The sequence below is a fragment of the Cydia splendana genome, chromosome 6 (genome assembly GCF_910591565.1).
Source record: "Cydia splendana chromosome 6, ilCydSple1.2, whole genome shotgun sequence".
In the NCBI taxonomy this organism is placed as follows: Eukaryota; Metazoa; Arthropoda; class Insecta; order Lepidoptera; family Tortricidae; genus Cydia; species Cydia splendana.
The window spans coordinates 20600704-20620495 of record NC_085965.1 but is presented as its reverse complement, the minus strand read 5'-3'; the positions used below and the strand labels follow the sequence as shown (position 1 = coordinate 20620495).

General features: G+C 37.7%; 3 protein-coding genes across 3 annotated transcripts in view; 2 read left to right on the top strand and 1 right to left on the bottom strand.

The window, feature by feature from the left end:
• LOC134791716 (uncharacterized) overlaps positions 1 to 19792 on the top strand; it is a 498190-nt gene that overhangs the window by 30262 nt on the left and 448136 nt on the right. The gene's annotated exons all lie outside the window — the stretch shown is intronic.
• Positions 1 to 19792, bottom strand: part of LOC134791773 (unconventional myosin-XV) — a 161281-nt gene that overhangs the window by 14152 nt on the left and 127337 nt on the right. The window contains exon 23 of the mRNA XM_063762928.1: positions 4261 to 4574. Within this exon, the coding sequence (XP_063618998.1) occupies positions 4261 to 4574 (314 nt within the window). The remainder of the gene's footprint in view (positions 1 to 4260; positions 4575 to 19792) is intronic.
• The window catches only part of LOC134791766 (large ribosomal subunit protein eL22-like), a 375980-nt gene continuing 374466 nt past the window's right edge, over positions 18279 to 19792 (top strand). Inside the window, exon 1 of the mRNA XM_063762918.1 lies at positions 18279 to 18287. The gene's annotated coding sequence lies outside the window, so the exon portion shown is untranslated. The remainder of the gene's footprint in view (positions 18288 to 19792) is intronic.

Below are 19792 nucleotides of genomic sequence, written 5' to 3'. Positions count from 1 at the left end.
CTGTCATAAAAAAAATGTCATGAATTACTTATATCGCGTATAATATATGAATTTAAAATACATATATCCCGACGTTTCGAACTCCTTACAGCCTACCCGACTATCCTTTGACGACGGTCGTTGTAAAGGGTAAATTCGAAACGTTGGGATGTATATTAAATTCATGAATAACTGTCAAACGACGGGAACTACGTTGGTAATAGAAGTCAGATTGATAGTTAGATGGTTGTAATTATCGATAATGTGTTTATCTGATGGTGTAGTGCGAGTGATACCGAACTATACGTTATGCTCGACCTGGACTCGACACAATGGATAATTGAGTGAGCCGCGAGTAGTATTTTTTGTATCGGGTTGTTAAGCTAATAAAGTAGTAGGCTATGTTATTATTTAAATATGTCACAGGTGTATTATTAGTAGCGATTCAACGCGACCATTAGCGACTGCAAGTAGTATTAATTTAGCTCCAGAATCCAGAATGATCTAAATTGACGCGCTAAGACAGGTGGAGTCTTTCCTCCTTATTCATAAAAATCATAAAACTTTACGGACCTGATTTAGTTAAATTGTGTTTTATGAATTTCTTACAAATACATAAGTCAAAATGACAGATAAAGACAACCGATTCATAGCTAATTCAGGCCAGTAACGCGTTTATGAATAATGCCGTTTAACATTTAAGTAAGCTAATCGTAGACATAAGTTTCCTTTCCAGGCTAGTATTTAGAAGTCCACAACAAAATAACATTACATAAGTAAAGGTACCTATACATATACCTACAAAAGGTATGTCTTGTAATGCTTCGCTTATAAACCGTTTAATCAATTTTCAAGTTAAACAATTAACATAAAAGTAACGCAGTAGCCGAAATATGCGATTATTTGAAGAGCAACGTATGTATTTTTATTTCACTGATCATCATTTCTGGTTACGCAACCAATTGATATAAAGAATAATGATACAAAACAGAAATCGAAGGCGCCGAGCAATTGAGAAAATGACTACGTATTACGAGTGAGAGGTCGTTACATCCACCGTTATAAAGGGATTAAAGCCCACACTAAATTGGTATTTGTAGCGTATGCCTTTATCGTTACGTTACACGTAAATTAGAAATTTTAAAATTATATATTAGGCGTAGGTACTTACTACTTATACTCGTATATATGTTAATTGAAAATAAACATAAATAGAAATAGAATAGTACATTGTGCAACATGGGGCGTAAGTTGAATATTGCAAACGAGAGTAAGTTAAATCGCGACGGCTTGCCGGAGCGATTTATAGACTCGAGTTTGCAATATTATTACGCCCCGAGTTACACACAATGTTTTTCATCACACTTGCGATACAAAAATTAAGTATAAAAACTGTTAATTATGGCACTAGAAACTTCATAACTCCCTAGGGAGAACGCTTTTTCTATAACTCCCGCTAAACCTGCGTGCAATTCCACATTTACTGAGCGAGTGTGATGAAAAATACATTGCGTTATAATGTTATTTTAACTACCTAGCAAAATCATAGCGAGATATTAGTGACTGTTTAGAATACCTACATTTATTTACGCAATGTGTAATTCAAGGTTTTTAATTATTATTATCTAGAAAAATTGGCACCTGTTTTAGGTAATTACTCTCGAGTGTAATCAGATCGATCGGATTAAGTCGGATCTAGAAGTAATCCCTCAAGAAGTTGACGTGTAACATGGATGCCCCAGTTGGCAGATATATGAATTGGAGATCAAATCTGTTTGGATTCCAGGGCATCGCGAGCGTGACCGCAGACTACGCGGCGCGGACGCAAGTTCCGCGCAACCAGAGGGCCTGCCGCGAACATCTACAAGCGAAGTTTCGTTTATCTCCCTCTCTGTCGCTCGAATAGTGATAGAGAGGCAAAGTGATAAGCAGAAATCGGCGGGGGTGAGCTATTTACCTTATAATTTGACATGTCTTACGTCATATTATAAGGCAAATAGCTCACCCCCGCCGATCTCTGGTGATAAGGGTTTGTTCCAATGACCGCAGGCTTATTTAGTTTCTCAACGGATGTACTTACAATATGTATTATTACATTTATTTCCCTTAGATTCCTTAGAAAAAAGCATCATGATGCAGGTATTCTAACGGTTGTGCAAACGATATTTAATTCATTACAATTAAATCACGGTCAATGCATTTATTCATGCAAAACTGCGTCATGGACGATGTCCGCTCAATTTCCGCTTAGGATGCGTAGCCAACAAGCCAATTGTTAACGCTCCGTAGCTTAGCGTATCTGCTCTATCACTCTTCCCTATTAGTGCGACAGTGACAGTTGCGTTTCGTTCGCGTCAGTTCGTTTGGAGCGTAAACGATTGTCATCTTGGCTATGCACCCAGCGCTCGTTGGTTTTTTATCCCACAAATGCGCCCATTTAGCCCTAATCACCGTAACAATAAGGACTACTTTGCGTTGGTAAGTTGGAGTTGGAAATGGGAGTTGACGTTTAGAAAAATACTGGCCATTAAACGTTCACGGGCAATTGTTTTATATTTTACAGCTGCTCCTCCAATTATCTTTAAATATCCACTTCTTTAGGGTTCCGTACCCAAAGGGTAATAACGGGACCCTATTACTAAGACTCCGCTGTCCGTCTGTCTGTCACCATGCTGTAACTCATGAACCGTGATAGCTAGACAGTTGAAATTTTCACAGATGATGCATTTCTGTTGTCGCTATAACAACAAATACTAAAAACAAAATAAAATAAATATTTAAGTGGGGCTCCCATACAACAAACGTGATTTTTTTTACCGTTTTTTGCGTAATGGTACGGTACCCTTCGTGCGCGAGTCCGACTTGCACTTAGCCGTTTTTTTTAAATATAGTTATTGCGTGATTACGAGGCCATGATGCTGGATGACAAAAAGTGACGAAGAGTTAAAAGTTCTAGCCCATCAACGTGCACACTAGCGCCACTGCTAAATAATCGTGATTATTTAAATTTAACGAAATATATTTAAAAAAGGGGGCAGCTACGCACTGTATTGTGTATTTCAGTACTTGAATACATCAAACTAGTTTTAATGTTGCTGGATTCGTCGAACTAGGAGCTCAAAACAAAAACGGCCGTTTTAACTTTGGACGCCTAGATTGACGAATCCAACAACATAAAAACTAGTTTGATGTATTCAAAAGGTACTGAAATACACAATACAGTACGTAGCGGCCCCCTTTTTTAAATATCTTTCGTTAAATTGAAATAATCAAGATTAATTAGCAGTGGCGCTAGTGTGCACGTTGAAGGGCTCTTAAAAGATGGTTAAATTTTATAGTTCATTAAATAAACGATTACTTAATCAATACATCACACTAAATTATAAAAACGGCTACCGAATGTCTAATGAATAGCTAATTATATTAACACGACATTTAAACGTCGCTAATTTGATCTCGTAAACTTTTACGTGTTTTTAATTAAGTAATTAAAAAACTTAACGCACATTCAATTTGTTTTTTAAAACGACAATCTGTAAAATTGAAATGATTGCAAAATTAGACATTTAAGTAATCCATTTAAAAAATGTTACGACTTATTTTAGTAAGTGACGTCGAAGCATGTCCTGTTGGATACAGTCGTATGACTAATTTTTGAAATTAAAGAAATATACAGGGGCCGATTGCATAACAAACTACAACTAATACTACAAGCGGAACTCCTTATTTAATAAGTGAAATTAGAAAAGGAGTTCCGCTTGTAATATTAGTTGTATTAGTTTGTTATGCAATCGGCCCCAGGTTGGCTAAAACATAACTGCATTCCCGTTGCCAGGGTCTTTGGGATTATACTGAGCAACTTTTAGTATCGCCCGAAATCGTGAAAAAAAAATTTGGTTGTTTCATACATTTTGGCTGGTCCATTTTCTATGGGAGGATAATTTATTTTTTCGCGATTTCGGGGTTGGTCCTTTAGTAAAAGTTGGTCAGTATAATCCCAAAACCTCCCTGGCAACGGGAATGCAATCTTTATTTTTTAGCCACCGTGTATATTTAAAGTCCTCGCTTCCAGTACGGGTGACCTACAACTCTAATTACTTTGTTTTATATTTTGCATTAGATTAAGATATTATCATGTAGTATAAGTGCTAACTTCTACTACGAATAAATTGTTTTTCTGAAATACATTGATAATAGTAGAAGACCGATGTTTTAGGGTGTTCTACAGAGAACTTCAGGTTTAAAAACTAAAGGCAAGACAAGATATAATAGAGTACTCACTCAGGGCTCTGTCGGAAGTGGTCAACAGCGAACTGCAGCAGCGGATGCCTCCCGTCATGCTGCGGCGTCGTTTGCTCTCTTCTATCCTCCCTCATCTCCCGTTCCCTGTCTCTCTCCCTCTCCCGTTCGCGGACGGGCGACGCGTGCCGAGGCGCGTGCTCCGTCTCGTCGCGGGACTCCCGGGTTACCCGCGTTTCCCGTGAGTCCCGCATGTCCCGGAGAGAGTCCCGGGATTCGCGGGACTCGTTCCGCTCCCTCACGTCGCGCTCCACGCGGTCCTTGGCGATGCCATTTGTGATCGCTTTTGGTTGGACCTGTAACAAAATATAGAAGGTTAGGTTAGGTGACTAAGGGCCACCTGCACCATTCCACTAACCCGGGGTTAACCAGTTAAACCTGGAGTTACCATGGTTACCAGTACAATTTGGGTTAACGGATTAACCCCGGGTTTGTGGGATGGTGCAAGTGGCGCTTAGGTGTTTTATGATACTTACATCACTAATGTTGGTCGAAATCGCTCATTGAATAATAATTTAGAAACAGTAATCGATATGTAATTTGCTAATTTATAGACAGCTTTTATGATCTGTATTAGGCAAAAGTGGCAAAACTCAGGCAAAAGGCTAGTTTATCGGTTGTCAATAAAATGTTTCACCAGCAAAAACATAATTAGAAATCGAATTTATTACCCGACCCCAGGTATGACCTTTTGCCTAACAACGCCACAAATAATACCTTGAGTAGGCAACAACACAGGATACAGTGTAATAGGATTAAGTAATTAACAGCCGACTATGTCAGTTTCAGCAATGTATTTAATATTTTACGCATAAAACATGTAGTGTGGAAATACTAGGTAGGGTGACCTGTTCATCAGTTAACCACCCCTTTTTCGAACGATCACGTCTAGGAATTATTCGATTAAAATAAACTACTGCCTACTCTAATCGATAGTTAAATTACTTAGCTGCAATTTTGCATTCAAGAAATTGTAATTTTCCTAAAAATTTTCTCATAATTGGGCTTAAAAAAAATTATTTGGTTATTTGTGTCCATCTTGGGGGTGTTTCTAGAGTTAACCAAGTTCCCATTTAATCTCTATGGGAACTTCATGCGGGTAAACTGCAGCAATTTGTGCTTTACATTTAAGTTTACCTAAGAATCTTTTTCAGTCTACTTCACCAAACAACCTCGAATGTCTGAACGTAGGAAGCTAATTTGAGGTAAAATGTATGTGACGCCACAGGGTGCTACAACAACTCCTGTTAATCATCTAAACCGTGTTTTCTCTTTCTTCTTTCGTGTTTCTCGGATACTACGGATGAGAGCGCTCGGACAAATTGGGGCAATGAGACCTCATTTTTAATATTTGGAATATATAAATAGAATTAACGATCGCTATGTTCACTAGATAAGATATATTATCGGCGCGCGCGCAGGAAAGCGTGAATGTCCGCGCACTATCCCCCGAGGCATGCGCTGTGACGACGGTAGGGTTGCCCACTCAAAGTCTCGGAAAAACACATTATTGGCAGGAACAAATATGTAGATCATAAACATTACAACGGTAGTAACAACATTACATATACATAGACACTGTTCGAGTTCAAAAATTAACGCGTATGGCAATCCCTATTGAATTGTATTGTAAGTAGATATATTGTGATTGTATTGTATGAAACTACTTTGAGGTCTAACATTTCAATACATTTTCAATCATAAAGTGACGTTTTTGACACAGCATGCATTGACAAAATATATTTTTTACTGGTAGGCGGCGAGGAACAATGACATCCCAATCGTATTCATTGCTTATTTTGATGTTAACAAAACTGTAAATAGGCAATTGTTAGAGCAATAACAATAGGTAATCGAACATCATCGTCGTCACATACATTCGTGTTATTTGAAAATGATTTATTGGTTACACAATAATACGTTTTAACTAGGGATGTACCGACTAGTCGCCGACTAGTCGGGAAAGCCGACTATCCGGCCACATTTATAGTCGGCGATTAGTCGGCGACTAGTCGGCAAAAATGGCCGATTAGTCGGCACTTTATTAGTGAAAGAATACCATATGTTTTATGTTTATTTTACTAAAATACCTATTCAGGATGCATACGAAACCTTTTGTTCATGTAAATAATTGACCGTTTGATGGTTATCGTATGTTGGTGGGCTGGTGTTTTCCTCTACAGGTCGATCTCAACTGATTCTCGTGTGTGTGTGTGTGTGTGATTCATGAGCAATTCGATTTTTTTTAATTATTATTTAGTTTTTGTTTTTTTTTTAATGGTAGAGCCATGACTGGCCATGAGGAACTATTCATGTTATTGCAAAATTTAGAGACTTAGACAGGGCACGTTGCTCGTAAAGACGCTGACCACAGGGGATAGGTTCTTAACTGGCGACTACGTACGGGAAATAGAGCCTTGAAAATACCTCCTACAAGCTGTACTGACGGTCTGCTCAGGATCGTAAAATAAAAGAACTAAAGACAGAAATTGAACGAGGATTTTTGTGATAGGTCTTTGAACCTGTAGAGAACACCTTTTAGCCAAGCTAATATGATGAATAGCGCAACCAAAGGAGCAAAACAATTGTTTTTCAACTGAACTTATACGAAACTAATGATCTGGCCGACTAGTCGGCCGACTAATCGGCCATTCGAGCGCCGATTAGTCGGCTAGTCGGCCAAATCAATAGTCGGTACATCACTAGTTTTAACTAGAACCAAAACAAGAACCTTCTTTTTAGTAAACAAACACTTGTGTCAGAAGGCTCCGCTCTTCTCTTTAATTACAAGGTTTACCATGATTATCTTAAGCTTATAACTACTAACTAAATAAAATGTTAATGCATATTACCATGCATTTTAACAATTTTCTATTTGAAATGTTATTTGTTATTTGGTTTTATACCGTTATGTTTTATTTTCTGGTATTTGGCAACCCTATGTGTTCACACATTCCTAACACGGGATGCAGTTGCAGTGTGCGCCGCTAGCCAAAGTTACGTGCTTCGATAGCCCAGTTATAATAACTCTTACATGTTCGTTGCGTTATTGTTACGGACCCTCAATTCGTACTTATCATCAAACATCGTACATGCAATTAGTAGATTACTAGTTTCATGTTGATTGTTGTTTTTACCTACATCGGTAATTATTTCTTATAAAACTAAGATTTGTATGAAGATTCTCTGCACTCTATGCTGGATGCTATCTGCTGGACTAGCAGCATTAGCTTACGGTTTGTGCGGTTGTAAATAAATATGTACAAGAATACTCTAGGAACACGAGAAGCACCTTTCTTATCGTGTCGTGAATAATTTTGGAAGTTGGAATTGAGTTTATTGGCGCTTCATTACATTTTGAGGCTTGTAAAGTACTTTGGATAAGTATGTACAATCTTGTTGCAAAGAAAAATAAAAGACGGAAAGAACAGGCAGGCAATTTCCTAATTATGACTTTCTGATAATTAAGACTGTTCATTATCAGTTATATATACACAAACAATCAACCATTACCTTTCCTCTTCGTTTCAACGTCTTCCGACTCAAAGTCCGGATGATATCGTAAAAGTTCTCCATGACAATGGCGCACACACTACCTATACAATCGTCAGTTTCGTTTTCGAATCGTCATTGTGATTTAATCATATTTTTCACTAATTCGCAAGTAATTAGGTCAGGTTAATCGATTGATATTTTATTAATTAATTTAGAAATGTTATAAGTACTTAATTAATTATTTTTGAAATAATTTCAATTGGATTTTTAGCAGTCGTATGTCCCTTTTAAGGGTATATTTTTTAAATGGCTGCCACGGGGTAGCCAATATCGTAATAATTAGTATAATCGTAGCGATCGCGACCGCGCTGCGCCGGCGACGTGCAGCGACGGTGTGCGCGTGCGCCGCGTCGTTGCACCTACCATTATTGGTGCAATCGAGATGCGTGCGATTTGTCGCGCTTTTTTATATACCTATCTATGTATTTCAAATCATCATTTTATATTCTTACTAAAGCTGGGCAGATGGCACTCATGTTAGTCTCGTTAGAGAAAAAAGTTTTTGGCAAAAATTTCATTTTTGGTACAAGCTTTTATCGCTGACTGTACTTTTCTTTCCACAGGCAACTAATACTCATCGAGACAATTCTAAAAACCCCAAACACAATTAGGTTTCGTTGTTTTATCACAGAGTTCCTATGGCCACCTCCGGTCTCCATCATCGGATCAGCTCGATGGCACCATAATATTGCATTGTCACGACTTACGTATGTATGCAAAATTTCAGCTCAATCGGAAACCGGGCAGTGGACCAAATTTAACTTGCAAGATTTGATTACAGACTGACAGACAACGGGACAGGTGAAAGTAAATAAAAGCTTGTAATAAAAAGGGTAGGGACTACCAGTTATTCTCCTAAAAGTCTCTTAATAATCCCCGTGAAGTTTAACATAATCTATATAGAGACATCTTCAAACCAACGAGCCGTCAGGGTGGCCGGTAAGACAAACGGTCTTGAATTATAAGCAGATTTACATTGGTTATATACACTTTTTAAGATAAATTTATTGAATATTCCAAAGAGGGAAAGGCAGAGCTTGAGAAGAACAGAGTAAAATCCATTAAGTAAGATGTAGGTACCTGGCGATTCTAAATTCCCATTTAATTAAGGAAAGTTACTCTTAAATACAAATGAGTATTATGTTCGCGGACTCGGTGATACACATCTCATGATTCCACGTCAGTAACTAGTGCGTGCAACGTCGGACATCTCGGCTAAATTTGTAGTATCCGTTTTGATTTTCTTATTTACGAGTACATACAGTCAGGTGTTAAAATGACCAGCCCAAACTCTTATTCTCTTAACAATAAAGTTTAGTTGTGATCGGATACCTAATTTACCTAAGGACTTCTTATTCTTGTGTTTGTGCACATAACATACTGCACTTAGAGCAGAAGGAGTGAAGTTCTTCTTTTCTGACTGTGTGGTGGCCCGTACGAAGAAGCAACTCGATAATTTAATCAAGACTTAATTGTAATTAACAAGTTAATTGTGTTAAAATTACTACCAATTGTCATAAGAAAATTGATTCACCTATGTACCTGCTAGCTGCCGACAAGTAAAAAGTGTTAAATTATTAATTTCCGTTTTTGTTTTCCTGCATTTTAACATAATTGCTGCAGATTAAGAGTTTCTTCCATGAATTTTTGATGTTATTAAACAATCCAGTGCCTATTTATACTAATAAATTAAATCTACTTAAATAACCTTGCGTACGTTTAAATCTTAGTTAAGTAAGTAGGTAATATAAGACAATTGTCCACACATTTAATTGAGAATCGTGAATCTTATACGATAAAAAACAGTTAAGAGTGTTGATATCAGTACGTATATTAACTACTACTAATACTATTAACAAATAAAGTCTTATGACTTTACATATTCATAGCATGCAGTGCTCGTTCTTACGAACTATGAAAATTTTATCCGTAGCCGAGGAAAGACCAAAAATTATTTCAATAAAATTCTGGAATGAGCCTCCCAACTTCGCCGCAAAGCCTTTATCGGTTTCGGTAGAAGAGTCATAACCCAGATTTTTTGCATTCTGTCCACGGTTCACTGCGTCGGTTGACCGGTAACTACAATCATGTTTATTATTCATTTCAATAAGCCAACCATAATGACCCAAACACGATTGTCATTTGTTAGTTGTACAGAGGGATTGCTAAACAAACTTCTTTGATATCAATTTGGAGTTGCGTCAAAAAGAGGGGTAACATTATCTTCTCGTAAACAATAATCCCGTCAAAAACATTTTCATGTAAAATGTTGTCAAGACGAGACTGGCTCGCACTGCCAAAAAGTTATCAGATCTTATGTAGAGCCTAGCTTCTAACTCTACACGCCTCAACTTCACAAATTCTACATCTTAGGGCCGGTACAGACGGAGTGCAACTTTTATGGGAACTGCACGTCGACGTTGCGTGTACGACTGCATGACAACTGCAACGTCGGCGTGCAGTTCCCATATAAGTTGCAGTCGGGTTGCAGCCCGTCTGTATCGGCCCTTAGTTGAAATATATGTGGCTACGCCATCATGACAATTTTTGAAACAAAGGCTTTAAAGACTCTACAAAGAATGAGTGTGTAAGTATATCGGATACATTTCAGCGTTTTGCCAAATGCAAAGTTCGAGCTGTAAATTTTTGACAACAAATAAATTGTTTATTGTTTTGAATGTTAACCATTAATCATGAATTCATGACACATTTTGAAGTAGGTACATTAAAACACTATTTTCAGAGGCTCATGATTTCTTAGCACATTTTTTTATATATACATACATTTGTTTTTTGGTGGCATAAGATTTAATTAGAGGTGATTTTACCAGTTGCATGGTCATGGGAAAAAATGTTAATAATAACTAATATTATGGTCGGTCAAGGTTTCGTTCACGCATCTTGCCCTTGTGGGTAATTGCGTCAATCTCTTGTTATAATGATAAAAGTTATTATTAAGAGCTTATGAACTGATGGAATAATAATGGGTTAAATTACTTCGAGCAATTTAAAGGGTCAGCGGTTGAGCTTGAAGAGTACAAAGGGAAGCGGGAAAACCTCAAATGTTATAACCGAGTGGCCATATTTTGTGGTTACCAGAAGATTACCAGGTAATTCCCAAACAAGACTAGTTTTCTACCTTGAAGTATTGTAACTTCATAACTTGTAAGACTCTTTACTTACTAATCATTTAAAAATAAATAGTAAACTTCAAATAAAAACGTGGGTAACATGGGTATTGCAAAATATGTAATCTAGGAACAAAAAGAGGCATGATTTTGTTTTCATTTGCCAAAACATCGTAAATCCGACGCGATTGTTTGCATGTTTGCAGAGTCAGCACAGATTCTAATAGTCATTATACTTAATTCATTAATGAATTGGAGTAGTAAAACCAAAGTTACTTAGTGTAAATCTTAAAAACCTATCCATATTTCACACATGTGACTAGTGACAAACTGTGGCTAATACAGTAAGTTCCCGGAGTGCGGGTCGGTTTTCCGAGACCACTCTCACTCAGGTCCGTGCTATTGAACTCGCCTACACTCATTCAAGTCCAGGCTCTACATTCCCATCGCAGGCTAGATAGCGTTTGCCTGACGCCTCAGCCAGGAAAAATGGTATGAGCGAATATGTTTGGACCATCTTGATAGCCCGTTGGCACCTGTTCATGCGATCAGCTGTCGGACTTTCCACCGCGATACAAGCGGCAGACGATATCCATTACATCTAAAATATCATATGACAAAGTTTCAATCGGGATATGATGACAAAATTATTTTTTCGTCATTAGGTGACTGCCGCCCCTACCAACGGAGCGGCAGCTGACGTCATTATACATCGCCCTTAACAAGCTATCGGGGTGCGATAACTAACGAAATTTACGCCTGGACCGCGGTTTGTAAGCTTACAAAATTGAAGATCACGCTTATATTGGTTTGCTAGAGGCAATCGCTCGCCTATAGTCGGTAACAGATAGGAAGGACAGGTAAAGTGGCAAACAACTTGCAGCTTGTAAGCATAGCTGGGCATTAACTCGTTAATCCGTTAATCGTTAATTAACGAAGTTAAGTTTTCGAGTAACGGATTAACTTTTAAGTTAACTTTAAAAACCTGTAACGGACTTGTTAACTTCCGTTAACTTTTCTTAAGTCCGTTAATCGTTAATACCTAAGTACCTATTCACACCAAGGCCGCGTGCTGCCTCAAATATAACACTAGTATACCATCGAGTGCTGCTGTGGAACGCCTGTTTTCGGCCGGAAAATAATTTATTTCTCCAAAACGGGCGTCGCTATCAGACAACAATTTTAATATGCTCATGTTCATGAAGGGGCACAAGCACCTTATGGCAGATGCTAGCGAATGATATTTTTATTGGCTATGCTATTATTAATTAGTAATGATTACCATGTTAATTAGTAGATTAGTCTTTAATAAAAATCAAAATTTATGATTATTTCTCCTAGTTTTATTTCTTATTGCTTATATTTACGATTTCGAGTTAACGATTAACGGTTAACTTTAACTTCCGTTAAAACTTTTGAAAAGTAACGTTTTAACGTTTAACGAAGTTAACTTTTTATTTAACGGATTAACGATTAACGAAGTTAACTTTTTGATTAACGGTGCCCAGCTCTGCTTGTAAGGCTGAAGTAGGAAGCTTTTTGTGGCACGCAGTCGGATAATCGTTAACATGAATTCCGAATAGGCAACTGGTACTTATGAATATCCGGCGGTATTTGTACTTACCTATGGTAAAATGTCCTTATATAGAAAAAATACTTGCTAAGTCAATCAATCCCTTTACTGAAGTTAGACCAAGATAAGTCTGCAACGATTTAGATAGCACACGCAGTGCAAGTGTTATTTATACGTCATAATTTCATAGAAGTTTGACGTTTACAATAACACTTGCTACTAACTCTATAAAGTTTTCTGAAAGCAAATACATACAGTACATACTTATCTACAGTAGAATTTGTTAAAATACGCAATAGGACCACCACTAAAGTGCGATCTTATTAACGGTAAGAAGAATCATTGAAATCGAATAAACCCTAAAAAAAATGCTACGAAATTTTTGTAACACTCTTGGTGCTTGCCATATTATACCTACAAGAACATAAAAATGCTGATTTATTTAAATGTCTAAATTGTACAGGTATTTACATGTACACCTAGATGACTAAATATGTGATTTTACACTACATTACGGATGTCGAGGACAGGTTACAGCCACCGACTGTTTGCGACACCAATAGGGCCGGCCAGGAAGGACACCGTTACAAATGCTCAACCAACACATTAGCGCCCCGCTAACACTTTTGACCTACTGCCGGACGCTTCAGAGGACTTGACTCAATATTTATATTATATGTTACATAGAAGACAGATGGTAATACTTGGTACACAATGCAGCTATTCTCTGTAGATAGTAGATACTGATTTTATTTAACTAAAAACCTAAAGGGGCCCACTGATTAACAGTCCGCCGGACGGTATCAGCCTGTCAGTTAGAACAAGATTTTGACAGTTCCGAACAACAGGCCGATACCGTCCGGCGGACTATTAATCAGTGGGCCCCGAACAAGTCTACTACCTAATAAAATAATGTTCCCAAGATAGCCCACAGTTCAGATACATTTGGAGTCACAAAGTGTGTCAATGTCAAAGAAAATATGACGATTATAATGACAATCGCTCACTTTGCTCTGTTCAAATCGGTGCAATGTTATCATAGACGGATTCTATGTAACAATCTGGCCCGGCATTAATTTTCTGCTTCAATGATCGTCCCATAGAAATCGTCACATCTAATGATAGGAACATGATCACTTTCCATAATTGATAGCGCAACCTCATTAGTGCGTAATGTGAACATTGCAGAGCACGCCGCTGCCGCTGAACCGACTAATGAAACGCCAGGAAAGTGAGGAGTCGGGGAAAGTGATCACTGATGACCGGGGTGTGGAATTAAGTATGGCGACATTAGTAACGGTCGTTGGTTTGCTTGGCCCTTCGTAACTCGAAGCTCTGTGTAGACGGTTCCATAACTTCCATAAGTCAAGAAGGCGCTCTGATTGGCGCTGCAGAGTGTATATTTCAGCGGAGTTAGTTGGAACTAACACAACAATGGCGTAACAAAGGCGCAATTAACGGCGGCTACGCATCGTAATTATACGAGTACCAGTCGCAGACAGGTCTCGGTAGATGGCGCTAGTGATGACGCGCAGCTATGATACTGATCTGTCAGTATCAAAAGTGATGTTTTTGTTTGAAGAAATGTCACTTTGGATACTAACAGATCAGTAGGTATCATATTGGAAAGAGATCGATAACTAAAACTCGAATTGGCCTGTTAGATGGTACAGCAAGCTGCAGAGATTTACGAGTAGTTTAGTGCCCTACAACGTAAAGTATTCTTTTTGCATTAGCTATCTAGAAAAAGATGAATGTTAACATCGGCGATAAACGTTGCCATGTATGGATAGGTAGCTGAACGTTAATGCACTGACATCGAAAGCGAAGCAGGTAATATAGGTAGCCGTGGCCACATCCTACTGACAGAAAAAGGACAATAATCTAAGGTAGGTAGCGCACACAGATTCTGTGGTAGAAAACAACCAAATTCAAGCTACATATCCGTCTTACTTTATTTTTCTGTACCGTTTGCTATTAAACAAGCCAAATTACCTAGTGAAGGATTTGGGCGTAAAAGGAAACTATGGCTGATGAATTATGAAGATTTATTTGTCTGAAGATTTAGCACTGATAACAGTTTAGTCGGATAATGGAAAGGTCGAAATGAGTGGGACGGCATCACGCAAGCCACAAACGCTGTTCATTCCTAATATTTAAACCTATTACAGATGTAGTACATAATTATTTTCCATCGTATTTTCACGGAAATGTACGAACTTGTCTTGCTATTTCAGTCAGTCTCGGTACAAAAAGTAATACTAATGTATTACTAAAAGTAATAGCATGACAAATACGAACGTTTGCGAATGCACTACACCTGTAAACAAGATTCTTTCAGTTTACTACTACTACAAATTTTATTGAAGACAGTATAATATAAAAAAAAAACTACTTCCAATCCTCGCTCAATTGATCAAACATTAACTGGAAGTGATAAGATCACTTTTGTACCTACTTACTAATGTTGTGTGTAAAGTATTTCAGTGTGTTACTGTATTTCACTTGTCGCTTTTCTGTTTCGTACGATAAAATGCTATACTACCTACTTCCATTAAATTCATTTTATACCTACGTTTCGTCAATTATTTTATGGATAAAAGTGTGATAAAAGTAAGCTTATTTTTTATGAGCCCTTTTAAAAATTCCTTTCTTTGTCTCTATAGATTAATATCTTGTCTATGCGGTCATAGACAAGATGTTATTCTAAGGTTCCATCGTAAAGAAAGATGTTCATGTAGGAAACATCTGTTGCCGAAACTTATCTCGCTTTCACTGCGCACCGCCATCTCTTGATCAGACAAAAACGCGTGAAATATGAGCGCACGAGCTTCCAGTCACGACTTCAAATAAATCTAATTGTTTATCTTTGCTTATTATGCTAGTCAACGGCACTGTGTTACAAAGATAATCTTTGGCTCCTATAACAGCCCGGCTTGAAGGTTTACAAGTTTTATTTTCGCTTTAACTTCTTACATTCTTACGTACCTACTGTTACTTCCTAACAATCGCACAGTATTGACAGTATGCACATCAAATTTGAACTCAATCGAACATGACGGCTAACAATGCATATTTCGAACAAATACAATGGCGTGTCGCCGAAAAACAACACAATAGCGAGAAGATGCGAGTGGCTGTCGTCGTGTCGTCCGTCGCCAATGTTATTAACACCAATAAAAAACTGAATGACACGAGTAGATGTATTGAACAATGTATTGTTTCTGAACAGGAGGCGTATTCTGATTGTAACAATAGGTTATGAATTTGATCTGGATTTCTGGATATTTATTTATTTATTTACATAAGGAGATCCAACAGCTAACTAAATGACAATGGAAACTTAATAGATATATAGAGCCAATTACAGGAGCTCGCAAATAGATATGTAATAAAAACATATACTTAAGCAACACGAATCACATACACACACACACACTCAAACACACACACACACACACACACACAGACATTGCACACATGAAAGAGATAAGACTCAAACCAAAACTAAACAGAACTAACAACATTCGCTTACATTAAGCAAAACCTACTACCGGTGACAGGACACCAATAGACTCTGTTACTGATATGATTTGTCGAGAATATGTTACTGTCAGTGTCAAAAGGGACATTTCTTTAACCAGAAACGTCCTAATGTGTGGAGCACGAATTAGTCTACAGACTTTACACATCTGAAATATTTAATAAATCTTTGCCTTTACTTAAGAAGATTTACTTGCTATCTAATCCTAATAAATAATGATAGTGCCAATGCCGTTATCCAAGCGGGTGTACAAATATTAGTAGCTAACTGTCCACCTTCCTGATGTGCCTACTTATTTTGCGCTTAGGTCGCAGTAGCCTCTATTACCGTAATATCCAGTAATCGGCAGTATCCGCTCGCCAGTGACAAAGAGTTTTCATGTTGCCTAAAATTGACGATGCTTGCTTGTTTTTATATTTTTTTCATCACATAATTTTAATGGTAAATGCAATTATTCCTTATTATTTTAATAGCGTTTGTTAGTGTGCATGCTATACGAGCTCAAAGAACTAGGTTAGTATTTATCTATAGGTAGCTTTATTTAAGTATAGGTTGAGTCGGTTAAAAATATTTATTGATATAATTTTATATCAACTGGCATTTTGGTTAATACATTACTTTATCGCATCTTACGATAAATCCTACACTGTAATATCTAACAGCAAAACTCATTAAAAATAAAAATTATAGTTCAGTGCTTGTATTACTAGTGGCTCTGTGAGCTGTAGACCTCGCGAGCAGAGCTTGAAATAACATGGTGCTAAGAGCTTTAAATACACCGTGTTTTTTTTGATTTCCGTTAATTTCAAGGGTGCATTCCTGAGCTTAAATCAAGTAACTTTCTCAAAGACACCGATGTTCTAATTAAGTCCATTTCGGAGATAATCCATAATTTATTTTTTTACTATAAGGCCTCTACAAGCGTGTACACTTGCCTTAGGGCCGGCTTACATATTGATTAGTGTTTAGAATGAGTTCATACATTTGCTACTAAACTTAAGTACAATCTCGGTCGATTGATGTACGAAATGACATTGATATGTCACAGATTTCAATTGTTTGGTTGAGTTAAATGTAATGCCCGTGTTACAACAACGCTATATGCTACATTTAATTACTTTTTAAACAAAAAAAAAAAACAAAAAAGAAAACAAAAAAAAAATTTTTTTTTGAAAATTAACTATGCCATTTAGTTCTTATAAACGTACTTAACTATACCCCGAAGTTAACGGAATTCAATAAAAACACGGTGTATAGTAAATTAAAGAAAAACAATACGAAATTTATGTGTAAAAAAATACAAAAAGTTACAATATCCCAGCATACAATTACTGGGGATCGAACCCAGACCCTCTGTGCAAACAGAAAAAAGCGAACGTTTACAAACTGAGCCAAATAGTTCTTAGATGGGTTGACGAAATTTAGCTACTCCTTCTCAAATTAAAATTAGTTAAAATTAAATATCTAAATACCGCCTAAACCAGCGATAATTTTTTTCTGCATTTTTTGCTATTAACTCTGTAAACATGTTTCAAAAAGAAAAAAGTCTTATGATATCGATACGACTATTTGTTTAGGCGCCAGGTATCACGACTCCGCCATTTTTAAAAATTTCCAAAAACCGGATTGACAAAAAAATTTTATTTAGTCATAAAATTCGGTCACAAAATTGCACGAGAATCGGTTAAGAATTGCGACCTGTAGAGGAGAACATCCGGACATACGAAAGCAAAATGCCCGAGTCAAAACGTAGACCTTCGCTTCGCTTCGGTCAATTATGAAGAGTATATAGGTGTATTATGATGGATTCTCGACATTCTCGTAGCTATAGCGATATAGAATATATTATGTGTGCTACTGACAGTCATATCCAGTTACAGTTGCAGACGAGAAGGTTGCAAGTGGGCATAGATTTTACCTAATTTCATCCCTTGTTTCTGCTTTGGGCATCCATTTCAAACGCGAATAACCAACAGTAGCTTCCTGTTATTAAAACAGTAATAACAGCTTACTAGCACAGAGTGTTCTTACTGGTAATTGAGTAGTCTAAAACCATCTCTTACTCGTAACTACCGGCTTATCTCCAGCATCGATAAAAAACGATGAGTGTGTGTTTCACGATCGTCTAGTCTAGAGTGTTACAAACGCTGGCCAAGCACGTATAAACTAGGGCTCGCGGTCGTGTCCGGGTTTCGTGTACACGTGTTCGGTACCCGTTTCCGAACTACACGTACACGGTTTTCTGACCCGTTCTACACGTGTAGTCGTGCACACGTGTAATTAAGATCCGTGTATCCGGGTACCCGTGTACCCGTGTACACGGCGAAACGGACCTTAAATACACGCGGGCCTAACCCGTCCTTGGCGTGTAGCGGAGATTGTAGTAATGTATATATGGATGTTCAATGTGATTGATATGTGTTGTACCAATTTAATTTATTTTTCACCTCAGCAGCTCGAACAGGGGTACTTTGCTAACAGTGAGCAAAATGCGATTTTGTTAAAGGAAAATATAACATATTCCGTTCGTGGTAGTTTCAGTCAGAGATGGGCAAAATTCATTTGAATGACGAATTACGAATGAGTATTACCAAATCATTCGCGAATGACGAATAATTTTTTCGAATGATCATTCGCGTTCAATTCATTCACGAATAAATTATTTGCGAATAATATTGTCGAATAGTTACCTTACAAAATAACTATTTAGCTGTTTTATATCCCAATAGTAAAAAGAAAATGTTTTCTATCGGTTTATCTGGTTGGTTGATTTGAGGTGTGGAAACTGGGAATACGCCTCATGTATTGGCGGTCACGTGGGGCGAGAATAACTGGAAATACACTAATAATGGGGGTATTCCCGTTTGTCCCCTTCGGGAACATGTGGGAAAAGACAAACAATCTTTCCCATTTGTTTGTGGATAGGGGACAAATGGGATTACATCAATAATGCACCCATTATAACCAATAATGGGTGTATGCCCATTTGTCCCCGCGGGGAACATATAGGAAAAGAAGCCGCATATAAATATTTCCCATTTGTGCCCACCTTATTTTTGTAAGGACAAAAGGGAACACACCATTTTCGGATGTATTCCCATTTGACCCCGCCGGGTACAGAAGTGATAGGATTTGCATATAAATATTTCCCATCTGTACCCTCCTTATTGGTGTAGGGACAAATGGGAACACACCATTTTCTGAAGAATTCCAATTTGTCCACGCCGCGAGAGACATTTGGGAAAAGACGCTGCATAGAAATCTTTTGTATCGGCACGAAATGGGAACACCAATATCGGGGACAAATGGGAACACCAAAACTCATATAAAACATTCCCATTTGTCCCCGCCTCATGTATGGCGTAGGTCACGTGAATCGGGGACAAATGGGAATACACCAATAATGCACCCATCATTACCAATAATGGGTGAATTCCCATTTGTCTCCGCGGGGAACATATGTGAAGACCCTGCATAAAAATATTTTCCATTTTTCCCCACCTTATTGGGGTGGGGATAATTGGGAACACAATTTTCGGATGTATTCCCATTTGTCTACGTCGGGAACTGATGGAATAGGTGCTGCATATAAATCGTACCCATTTATCTCCGCCTCGGGGACAAATGGGAACACCAATATCGGGGACAAATAGGAACACCAATATCGGGGACAAATGGGAACACCAAATCTCATATACAACATGCCCATTTGTC